Raw genomic sequence first — 12,400 nt, forward strand, 5'->3', positions numbered from 1 at the left:
CCGAAGCTCCTTTTTTTTTTTTTTTTTTTTTTTTCTTTTTTAAAGGAAATAAACCAACCTAATAATGATTTGAATTCCTCTCTCTCCTTTCAAACCCTGCCTAAATCTACTACTACTGGGTCAGGCTGCAAGTCGCTCCTTTCAATGACAGAATGTTTTTGTTAGAGCCTGAAGTATTCTGTGTATGTTTCTCATTCGCATTCTCTTTCAGACTAGAAAAAATGGATAATCCTCTACTGCCAACAGAACACCAATTTAAGCAGAACGAGAGTTATCGTACTAAATACATGACATAACTTTGACTTCTGTACTTAAACATGTAGTTAATTTACAGAGATAAACTATAGTGTAGGGCTGGTAGTAGCCTGGTGGTTGAGGTGCTGCACTCCCACATGGCTGAACAGTTTAAGTCCTAGGACTGGAGGTTTGCTTTCTCACTTTCTCTCTCTCCCTCTCATCAAATTAAAAAAAATAAATAAATAAAACTAAAATAATTCTTTAAAACAAAATGTTTTTTACAAAAGGAAACTATAGGGTTTACAGAGGAAACTACTGGAGAGTTAAGAAATGAATATACCAAAAAGTACACAATGCAAATTGCATTTAAAAAAAAAATTATTTACTCATTCATTTATTTTTAATTTTACCAGAGGGGGAGAGAGAGAGAGAGAGAGAGTGAGAAAGCAAGCCACCAGCCAGGTCCAGGACTCGAACCTGTTCAGCGATGGGGGGGGCGCCCAGCGCCTTAACCACCACGTCAACTGCTGGTCCCCGCAAATTGCATTTTTAAGGAAAACATAAATGATATGTTTTTAGAATAAATGTTGTGTACATTTTTATATGCAATCCTTGAAGATCCACAAAGGCGAAATCACGGACACTGAATATACTGCTAGCAGATCTTTGTATTTTCTAATGCTTCACCTTTTATTGTCCTGTAAGATCTTCCTCTCTTTACTCCATTTTCACAGTAATAAATGCCCCAGTAACTGGTAAGTCAATCCTAACTGGAAGGTCACATTCAGTAAAGCTTTTCTTTTCTTTTCTTTTCTTTTCTTTTTTTCTTTCTTTCTTTTTTTTTTTTTTTTTTTTTTTTGAGAGGTTTTTGCTATAGGGCGCATGCGCTTACCAGACAGACAGAGAGAGACAGAGAGACAGAAAATGAGAAATCACCCCCCGGGGGGATGGCCATGCCGCAATCCCTTCTCCTCCATTCTCCTCTTGGGATCTTGGGCATGCATGCACACACGTGCCCAGCGTGAGTTTAAACCACTGGGTCTGGGACAAGAAACACCGTCGCCTACATGGGAGTCCAGCGACTTAGCCATTACGCTAACTGCTGGTCCCATCAGTAAAGCTTTTCTGAGCACCACCTGGAGTCATTCCAGGCCTATCAAGGAAGCAAGGTCCTGCCTGTGCAGACCAGAACTTGGTAGGGCTGCGTTCCAGGCATGGCTACCCCAAAGTCGCGGTGACCTAGAGAGTAGTACACAAGGACACCAAACAAGCACAGGGGCTCACAGCCCAAACTAAAACAAAACTGTAAAGCGTTTGGTACGTGAGAAATGTGACAGTCTCCCGGAGCAGCTCAATCAGTTGCCTGATGGGTTGGCTGAGGCATCTCTGGCTTCAGAACCCCGGGGGCTCTTGTTCAGTACAATTTCCGTTTTCTCTTGAGATGTTGTCCCTTGAACCTTACTCTGAGCCTTGACACTTACTAAACTTGAGCACTGGTTAAACACAACAAACCCAGAAAATCTGAAGTTGCATTATTTCTTTCTTAAAATTTTTATTGTATGTCCTGAGGTGGAGATAAAGCTGGTAACGTTTTCTCTATTTAAATATTATTATTGATAAAACAGCACATGTGGCCTCTTTATACAAAAATTGACAAAAAAAAAAATTTTAGGGGCCAGCAGGTGGCATGGTGGTTGGGGGTGCTGGACTCCCACATGGCAGACTGCAGTTTGAGTCCTGGATCTTTCTCACTTTCTCACTTTCCCTCTCTCTTTTCCTCTCATTCTGTCCCTCTCTGATCAAATTAAAACAAATAAATAAATAAATAAAAAGTTAAATAACATAATTCTTAAAACAATGTTGTGATCTGAGCTATTCTAAAATATATATTAACAATTATGGCAAAAACTTTTTAAAAGAATTAGAATGAATCTTTCATAGAGTATGGTCATTCTGTTTTTTTTTTTTTTTTAAGGAAAATGGCATATTGTGGGAAAAGAAGGTATAAGCCGCAAAAAATATATGCACGGTTATTTAGCAGAGCCCTAAATCCTGAGAGGAGAGTGGAGGAGAAGGGATTGTGGCATGGCCACCCATCCTGGGGGATGATGGAGTAAGTTATCCTTACTATAAGCAAAATGTTATCCATTTGGAAAGAATATATTAATTTTATAATTAGGTTTAGCATACATGAACATGTTTTGTGTATGTGTGTATATGTGTATCCATATATGTTTCTCTTTTTTTAAAGAATTGTTTTTATTCAACTTTATTATTATTATTTTTTAAAATCTGACCAGAGAAAGACAGAGCAAGAGGGAAAGTGAGAAAGCAAGTCACCAGATCCAGGACTTGAACTATGGTTGGCCATGTGGGAGTTCAACACCTTTTACCACCATGCCACCTGCCATCCTTGTTTTTCAAACAGGTTATAGAAACTAGATTTTCAGTAGTCATTGCATGGACTTCATTAAAAGAAGGCAGATCATTTTAACAATTTAACTTAAATTTTTTTAATTTAGAAGAACCTTTAGTGTACATTTTCCTGTTTATTTAAGATGGCACTGCTTCTACATGTTCAATTTTTAAACTTCTTATGTTTTTTAGATGACAGCTAACAGCTAAAAATTTATTTTACATGGATCCTGCTATAGACTTATGACATAACACTTTTCAAATGCTCATTCATTCTTTTATGAATGTCCTGCTTTAAAGTAAGTAGAATAAATTTTGTTTTTGCATACAGTGAGGGAATCATCTTTTCTTTTAGAAGTGAAATAGTCAAGCATTTGCGGTATGCTTTTGTTTTCTGAAAAAGAATACCAAAGGTCTATTTTTGGAAAACTTACTCCCCATTACAACTAAAGCCAATGGGTTCTATTTATTACATACATGCATACAGATATATATATGTGTGTGTGTGTGTGTGTGTGTGTGTGTGTGTATACATATTTATGTCAAGCATCTGGCTCCGGGTGTGTCATCATTCATGGGTGGAAGAAGAATATGTGATGACCATATGTGATCATCAAACCTCAGCCCTCTGGCACTGGTATATCACTTTTATACTTGGCAAAACCTTGTCTGACAACATTCCCAAACAGCTTGCAGCAGTTAATCAACTCTAGTCAGCTATTCCAGCTGATCCTTTCTGCAGATGGAGGACGGTAGGCTAGCCTTCCCAGCTCTGTTACAGAGCTCCCTGAGCTCCCCAGTCTCCGAAGTGCATTTATCTGCCAGTGGGTTCCTGGAGAAGGCATCTGCAATTATAAACATTTTCCCAGGAACATATGCTGCGTGCAGCTTAAACCCTATCAGGCATAACAGAAATCTCTTGCACCTTCAGGGAATTAACACAGAGATTTGATTTTGATAAAAGAGATAGACTTTATAGTTTGAAAGAATGCCAAAGAAGCTGAAAATTGCCGCAGACATGCTGACATCTCAATATTTGTGTATTTATCATCTTTTGTAGGATAAAACACTGGGACTGCATTACTATACCTATCTCAATAGTGATTATGTGTGTGTCATAGAATTCAGATGATCATATTTGTCGTTTGAGTTATTATGAAGGTCCCACCACTGCTTACCTTACAGTGACTACGACAGTGACTCCCACTAAGAGCAATATAAACTTGCCAGCAAATTGCCTGGTGATGTGTAGTATCAGAAGGCAATACTTTTAACTTGGTGACTTGTTTTCCCTTCCTTCTTTTTGAGAGCTAGATGAAGATGTTGAACTCTCAGCTGATCGCAGAAGTCTGTCCCAGCTACTTTGAGTTTTAACAACCTTTCTCTCCTCTATAGACCTGCACAAATTAAAATTGTGTGTTTATCTGGCTTTCGTACACAGCCCTGCAATGGTCTCAACGTTTTTGTGTCTTGCATCTTAGGTTGCCGAACGTTTGGGTGTAGATAATGCGGTTTTATGCTATTTATATGCCTCGAGGATAGCAAGAACTCAATAAATATTCTTTAACTAAATAGCTCTAGGTGACGAGACATATTAGGTAATCACTCGCGGGTAAATTTGCCAACACCTGGAGCAATGAACAGAAGGTGGGTAAATGTGCTAAATAACCCGACCCAAAATATTTAGTCTCTTCACTCTGTGAAATAAATAAGGAAAATAAAAGCAGTAATAAAAGAAAATGCATTGCTTTTTACAAAACAGAAATTAAAGCAATATTTTATGATTCACGACGTTTTTCTCACTTCAGTCAAGTCTGGGTTGAAACCTTTCCACCTTGGTTGAATGGCTAGAATCCCAAGTTTGGATTAAGGTCAAGGGGAAACCATCTGTAGAAATAGAAAGATAGAAACACCTGGCTTAAATATTCTAGACCTGGAGGGAGACTGACTGTTGGCAGAAAGCTGCTTGGTGGAGGGACACCTGACTGCCATGCCTGGGTCCTCAAGCTGGAAGCAGGGGCTGGAAGGCTCTGGCGTGGGTCTGTAGCACCAGGGAGAAAACCAGGCAGAACTCTATGTCTTTGGTTCTGTGTATCTGCAAAAGAATGAAAATCCCAATAAATACTTAAATTTAGGCCAATTTCAACCTAGTCCTCTTTAAAATATTTGTTACTTTAAAAAATTAGTTATTTCTTCCATGAGCACCCCAACAGTATCTCCACACCGCAGGCCGCCTCTAGCCTCCGTCGGCCCCAGACCCTTGGCTCCCATATGCCCTAGGATACACAGAAGAGTCGCTTCCCATCTGGGTAGCCTCAGAGACAGTCGGTTTAACCATGGTGGCACTATGTGGCCCCATTCGGTCCTCATTAATTCAAACATTCACTCCTGTTGCCTCTCATTGTAATGCTCTTTCCTTCATTTGTCACTATTCATTGCACTGACTCCTAAGAGAAAAAGAAACGTGGCAGGCTGGTGATGGCACTTGTAAGAAAAAAGAGAAATGAAGTGGCCAAAAATAATGTGATGGAATAAATACTTCAGGCTAGTAAGATCTGGTCAAAGGCATGAAGAGTCACAAACCATAAACACAAAATTAAATGGTAAGAGGCACTGGAAACTACTCAGGAAAGGGTAACCGTAAATGTAGGGTCCTAATCACAGTAATGTCATTCCTCCCCCAAATATTATGGGGAAGCCTCATCACTTTTTATTTTATTTTATTTTTTATTTTTGGAGAGGTTTTCGCTATAGGGCGCATGTGCTCACCAGAAAGAGAGAGGCAGAGAGACAGAAAGCGAGAAATCACCCTACAGGGGGGATGGCCACACCACAATCCCTTCTCTTCCATTCTCCTTTTGGGATCCTGGGGACGCAAGCACATGTGCCCAGTGTGAGTTTTAAGCCACTGGGTCTGGGACTCAAACCGTGGTCGACTACGTGGGAGTCCAGCGACACAGCCATTACGCTGACTGCTGGTCCTGAGCCTCATCATTTCTGAAGAGACCTTGTCTCATTTTGTCCGTCATCCTGTTATAGCTCAGTTTAGTTCAGCAGTTCCTGTACTTTAGGTGGAATCAGAACCTCCTGGAGGATTGTTACAACGGAAGCTGGGCCTCACTCTAGAGCAGGGTATCAAGTGCCTCTTACTGGATAATATTTTGGATGGAGGTGCACAACCATTGGCCAGAAAGGAAACTTCATGGGGTGCTAGAAATATTCTTTTTCTTTTCTTTGGAAGATTTATTTATTTATTTCCATTTGCTGTTATTATTTTAAAATTTGACCAGAGAGAGACAGAGAAAAAGAAGGTAAAGGGAGAGAGCAAGCCGCCAGGTCTGGAATTCAAACTGCGGTCATCCATGTGGGAATCTAGCGCCTTTAACCACTGCGACACCCATCGGCCCTGTGAGAAATGTTCTATATTTTGATATTGCTCAAACCGTGGTCGACTACGTGGGAGTCCAGCGACACAGCCATTACGCTGACTGCTGGTCCTGAGCCTCATCATTTCTGAAGAGACCTTGTCTCATTTTGTCCGTCATCCTGTTATAGCTCAGTTTAGTTCAGCAGTTCCTGTACTTTAGGTGGAATCAGAACCTCCTGGAGGATTGTTACAACGGAAGCTGGGCCTCACTCTAGAGCAGGGTATCAAGTGCCTCTTACTGGATAATATTTTGGATGGAGGTGCACAACCATTGGCCAGAAAGGAAACTTCATGGGGTGCTAGAAATATTCTTTTTCTTTTCTTTGGAAGATTTATTTATTTATTTCCATTTGCTGTTATTATTTTAAAATTTGACCAGAGAGAGACAGAGAAAAAGAAGGTAAAGGGAGAGAGCAAGCCGCCAGGTCTGGAATTCAAACTGCGGTCATCCATGTGGGAATCTAGCGCCTTTAACCACTGCGACACCCATCGGCCCTGTGAGAAATGTTCTATATTTTGATATTGGTGGGGATTTCATGAATGAGTTCTTATTTACAAAAACATGGAGCCCACGTTTGGTGTTCTTTCTTTACTGTACATGTATAAGTACATGTACTGTATCTGTATCTCTCAATTTAAAAAATGTGTAGAGGGGTCAGCAGGTGACATAACACTGGATCCCACATGGCTGACTCTGTAGTTCAAATCCCAGACCTGGAGGCCTGCAAAACCTCTACCAGGCCCATGTGCGTGCATGCTCAAAATCCCGAGACAAAAATGGAAGAGGAGGGGGGCAGCAGAAGACATGGTGGACAAAGGGGGCGGCCAGCAGATGACATGGTGGTTAAGGGCGCTGAACTCCCACATGGTCAACGGTTCAAGTCCCAGACCTGGAGGCTTGGTTTCTCATTTTCATTCTCTTTCTCTCTCTCCCCACCCCCACTCTGTGTCTCTCTGGTTAAATTAAAATAAATAAATAAATGAGTAAGTAATGCACACACACAGTGAGAAAGGAAGTCACCAGGTCTGGGACTCAAACCCTGGTCGGCCACGTGGTGAATGTCCAGGGCCTTAACCACCATGCTACTTGCTGGCCCCCAATAAAATAATTCTTAAAAAAAAAAAGGAATAACAGAGAAGGGATTATGGCCTGACTATCCCCCACAGGTAATTTCCTTTTCCTCTCTCTGTCTCTCTGTCCTTTAGCACACAGATTCACCCTACGGCAAAAAATCTTAAAAAGAAAAAAGTAGAGATCAATTTCTAACAATACCCGATAGAAGATTATTACTTTGTTTTTCACTGTCAATTTTATTGCTAAAAAGATTGGCAAATTATCCAAATTTTATTTTATAAACAATGTTTGCTGTAACAAAACGCAATAGGTTATGAGTGTCTGGCAAGGCTGACATTCCTGACCCTGGTTTCTAGGTCCTTAGACCTCACAGCAGGTCCAGAGGTATTCATGCACTTGGGGCCCAAAGAAGACTCCGTCCCAAGTCTTTATCCAGGGGTAGAGTATGAGTGAGTCTATCAGAGACTGTTAAGAGAGATGACCATTCTGAAACCACTTGTGCTCTCTTCTAGAATTCCAGTTCATATTGGAACTATGGATCGCTGGAGATAGTTTGTGTTCAGTTTAGACTATCCTAGAAACTCCTATTTTCCTCAAACTTAAAATGAAGTTTGAGACCAATCTGTTCTTAAATTGTGTTAATTTATTCTAAACCAGGGGTCTCCAGACTACACAAATATTTTTTTCCAGATCTAATGGCATCCAATATGATGACATTTGGGTATAGAAGTCCTAACTGACTTATCTAGAAAATGTGTGAAATGTTCCATTAACTTCTATTCCCTGGGAAAATGCTCATGACGAACAATGCAGTTTTATAGGTCAGAGAATACCCTGATGTTATAAAAAAAGGCCTTCAAATATTATTTAAATATATTTTAAGAAAACTTTCCACACAAATGTCTTAGGTGAATAATGACGATATTCTGACTTGTCATCATCAATAAGATTTCTAATTCAAAAGGAAGTTTCATTGTCACTTCAATTCTTTTAAGTAGTCTAGAGTATCTCATAGATGTTTTATTCACTCCAAGCGTTCAACATTTTGAGAAGGTTGCAGAAGGAGTGTTAACTTCCAACTGAAGTTTTGCCTTTAAGTTTAGTCTTAAGTCCTTATCATTGCTGAACATCACTGCTTTTTGGGTAGATTAATCATATTTTGATCATAATATTGCTTTCTAGTCACAAGTTTCTTCAAAGACTCAGACCACCAGATGAAGAAGAAACTCCTTTGAATTTCTCTCTGGCTTTGAATTTCTATCTACTCTTTTAAAAATGTATAACTAGCTTATAAATATTTCATGCACTCTGCAACTCTTTACCTCGCAGGCTACAGTGTTGCCATAACTCTTATAAAGTGATGAAGTATTTTGGACTAAATGTTAGTGTCAGTCTTAAATGAAAGAAAAATACTTGTCAAGGTTTTGTTTATTTATCTCCAAATATAAAAAAAATGAAGCACACGTATTAAAATTCATGATTCTGCTGTTGCATATATGTATTTTATAATTGTATGAGCTTTCTTATGATTCTCAGGGTCTGCTCTATATTAAATGTTGATGAAAAAAATGAAGAGATTACTTCAATTGTTTCATATTAAATATGTCCAAAAGTATGTTTTGATACATAAAAAAATAAGTATACACAGTTATTTGAATAAATCATCAGTTATATTTAGAATATTATAAATTGATGAACTCTGTTTTCCTATTTATAAACAGATTAAAAGGTTTCCACTAATTACTCTAATTATCATTCTTCATACTAAGAATTTTCATTATACACTACAGTTTAATGTCTTGTTCTGATTACAGAACAAAAGCACATTATAATTTCATTTTCATATGTTTCACAAATGTTTTTAACCTGATTTTAACCCATTGCCTTAAAAATCAACTATATTCCTTGCCTTTCAATAACTTCTTTAAACTCACATAGCAGTAGTGATACTTCTATGGTTTTGGGGATTTGAGAAAAAAACTACCAGCTCTCTCTCTTCTAAAGTTCCTAATTAATCTGCTTACTTAAAATAGATATTTTGTTTGCTTTTGTAAATTTGTTGTCAAAGAAATTTTGCAGATTGCAAGATCTTTGTTTTGTGATAAAATATTTACTTCTAGTCCATAACATGTAAGATTTAACAACACCTGCCCTTTAAAAAAAAATAAATGGCTGCATCACATGCTTTGAGTGATAAAGGGAAAATTAAAAATTATAGAATTATACTTTAACACTTTTTAACTTATGATAGAAAAGTTTTCTTCAGATCCCTGTAAACTTGGAATATCACCTGTCCTTGTGTCTGACATTAAATATTCCAATGCTAAATTTTGCTGTGTAGCTTTTCTTATTAATTCACTACATTTATATTCATGATAACTAAAACACTGTTTATATCTAAACTTTTACATTCTATCAGATAGTGATTTTTTTTTTAGTTTAATGCAACATGCTCCTTAGAGTTAACATTTTTAAATTCCAATGTACAAAAGCAGTAAATGACAGCGTTTAAAGTAGCCATCTCACTGATTGTAACACAACTGTAGAATTTTAGTCATAAGATAAGGAAAAATTCATTAGGTGGCTGGTGGAGTCTTACCTTTCGAGGCCATGAAGACGTCTGAGCCACTTCTTCAAAGGCAGCCAGGTTAAAAGAAAAGGCTTTTCTTGTTGCAGCAAGGAAAGAAAACACAGCATGCATAAAACTTCAGAAGGTGTCTGTCTACCTCATGTCAGCTTACAAATAACGGAGGAAGGGAATGCCATGCTGTTTCTAGAGTGCTGGATTTTATCAGTTTGGACAACAGGGGGAGATGAAGCTATCACTGTGGGTAAACACTACTCAGAAACTATCATATAACCCAGTGGCAGAAGGAACAATTTAAAAATAATAAAAACTGGAAAGGAAAGCACACAACTCTCATTTTACGAGTCTTAGTTCCACGACTGTCTTTTTTTTTATATTTTTTTTATTTCTTGGAATACACACTTTGGCATTCTCTCTTACATCAGACATGTCCTATTTTTTGGAAGTCTCCTGTGCTAGAAGCTGAGATAAAACATCCTATCATGTGTTAAGTTTTTTGACATGTTCTAAATACATGTTGACAATGTTTGAACATTATTATTCTCATTCTCCTTCCGAATTTTCTCTCCACCACCCACCTACAAAACAAGTCAGAAGAAGTATTATGTATTATTTAGATACATATGTAAATCTTCTTTTTCATTTAAAATTTAATTTGAGTAATTAGGGACATTGGAAAATAGTATCTTTATGAAGTTTGCAAAGCTACTCAAAACATACAGGTGATATTTAACTGCATTATAGCCTTCATATAAAAAAGGTACTAGAACCTTGAGAAGACAGCTCATATTTCTAAATGCAGTTGCCCCACTGACCATGGAAACTTTGCTCACCACGTCAATTGCCCTGGATGGCATGATTTGCAAAGGTTGAACTTGCAAGATATAGTGCATTGTCAGCAACACAGCCTCCTTCTAAAAAATAATTGCATGGCTTCGGAAGGTATAGATAAGGATGAAAAACTATAAAGTCATTCTCACAGGTTTGACAAAAGTTTAGAAATTTTTTTATTTGCCAAAGAGAAATTTTTTTCTTTGTTTTAAATGTTTAAGATGGAAAAGAGCTGCCATTATTTAAGTTGTTATTTAGAGAAAAGATGTACTAATATGATGTTTCTTAAAATTAAATTATGTTTCCTCAGGACCAGCAGGTGGTGTGGTGGTGAAGTTGTTGGAGTCACACACGATCGACTATGGTTCGAGTCCCAGACCCAGTGGTTTAAAAAAAAAATAACACCGGCAAGTGTGTGTGCATACCCAGGATCTCAAGAGGAGATCAAAGGAGAAGGTATTGCACCGTGGTCATCTCCGTGAGGGGTGATTAGTCACTTTCCAACTCTCTCTGTTTCACCCTGTTAAGAGCACATGATCTATGGCAAAAACGTAAAAAAAAAAAAATTAAGTTTCCTAACTTTCATATTTATCATGGACATTTAAAAAAAACTAAGGAACTAAGTAACACTATTAAAGAAAGTATTTTAAACTGTGGTTATAACTGACCAGATAATTTTGACTATTCTATGGAACACCAGTTTTGAAGTAAAAATAAACATCTAAGTGAATTAAACATATTTAACAAATGCAATGCCAGCCACTTGTGTATTTTTTAAAAAATAATTATTTATTTAATTTTATTTATTCATTCATTTTATTTTTTAATTTGACCAGAGAGACAGAGAGGGAGAGAGAGAGAGAGAGAGAGAGAGAGAGAGAGAAAGAGAGAGAGAGAGAGAACGTGAGAAAGCAAGCCACCAGCTCCGAGACTTGAACCATGGTCGGCCATGTGGGAGTCTAGCGCCCTTATCCACCATGCCACCTGCCGGCCCCCACTTGTGTATTTTGACACAGCCATGTGACTGACTGATGAGGACTTCAGCATTGAATCTGCAGTAGAGACTTTGCAGGCTAGCTAACCAATAAGGACCCCCTTACTGGAACTCTGAATTTCGAGTGTCTGAATATCGTGTGTTCACTCCTCTAGGTATTGTTGCTCCACAAGTGGACCTCCTCTTATCTGTGGTCCTATTGTTACCATCACTCAGTGTCACCTTAACAGTTCCCAGTGCTCTTCTCCTTACCCTAGCAACCCCCACAGAAGAACCATAAGCACTATTTACCACGCAGGATAGTTACACCATCTTCTTAGGTCTGTGCAGCAAATCCCTTTTTCAAGGGGTCTCAATTTCACTTTCCACCAGGCTGCAGTTTTTCTAGTCCCTTCCCTTGATTCCATGACATAGAGCCAGTATAAGGTGGGCATGTCTAATGGACATAATTCAAAGCTTGGAGATCACAGAGAAGGATTGCAGCCAAAAAGAAAAAGGAATTGAAAAAAATGAATATCAGAGAGCTTAAGGTCAATGGTCCAGGAAACCCTCCAATGGCCATCTCCCTCCCTTGAGCCTCTGGTTTGTAACTGCTAGGTGGGCTTGTTTGTCAACTGAGGACACTTTGTCTTCACTGTCCTTGTCTCTCCTGAAAGAAGAGACTCGTATGTCCTCCTGTCTTTGGTTCCAGCTAAAAGGAAATGGGAAAAACCACACCATAATATCTGCAGAGTTATCTTCTGCCTGTGGCCTTTTTTTTCTTTTTTGTTTTTCTTCTTTTTTCTTTCTTTTTTTTTTGGGGGGGGGGGGTATAGAATGAGTTGTCCTACTCGC

The 12,400-nt window shown here is 38.4% G+C and overlaps 1 protein-coding gene across 1 annotated transcript in view; it reads right to left on the reverse strand.

Annotated features, from left to right (window-relative positions):
- The window catches only part of PLSCR5 (phospholipid scramblase family member 5), a gene marked incomplete at its 3' end in the record, with an annotated part of 27,554 nt that overhangs the window by 8,913 nt on the left and 6,241 nt on the right, over window positions 1–12,400 (reverse strand). Inside the window, exons 2-3 of the mRNA XM_027769441.1 lie at window positions 9,754–9,820; window positions 4,602–4,747 (exon numbers count right to left, since the gene is read on the reverse strand). Coding sequence (XP_027625242.1) covers window positions 4,602–4,747; window positions 9,754–9,766 — 159 coding nt within the window. The remainder of the gene's footprint in view (window positions 1–4,601; window positions 4,748–9,753; window positions 9,821–12,400) is intronic.

The sequence above is a fragment of the Tupaia chinensis genome, unplaced genomic scaffold, assembly GCF_000334495.1.
Source record: "Tupaia chinensis unplaced genomic scaffold, TupChi_1.0 Scaffold149537_1, whole genome shotgun sequence".
Taxonomy (NCBI): domain Eukaryota; kingdom Metazoa; phylum Chordata; class Mammalia; order Scandentia; family Tupaiidae; genus Tupaia; species Tupaia belangeri.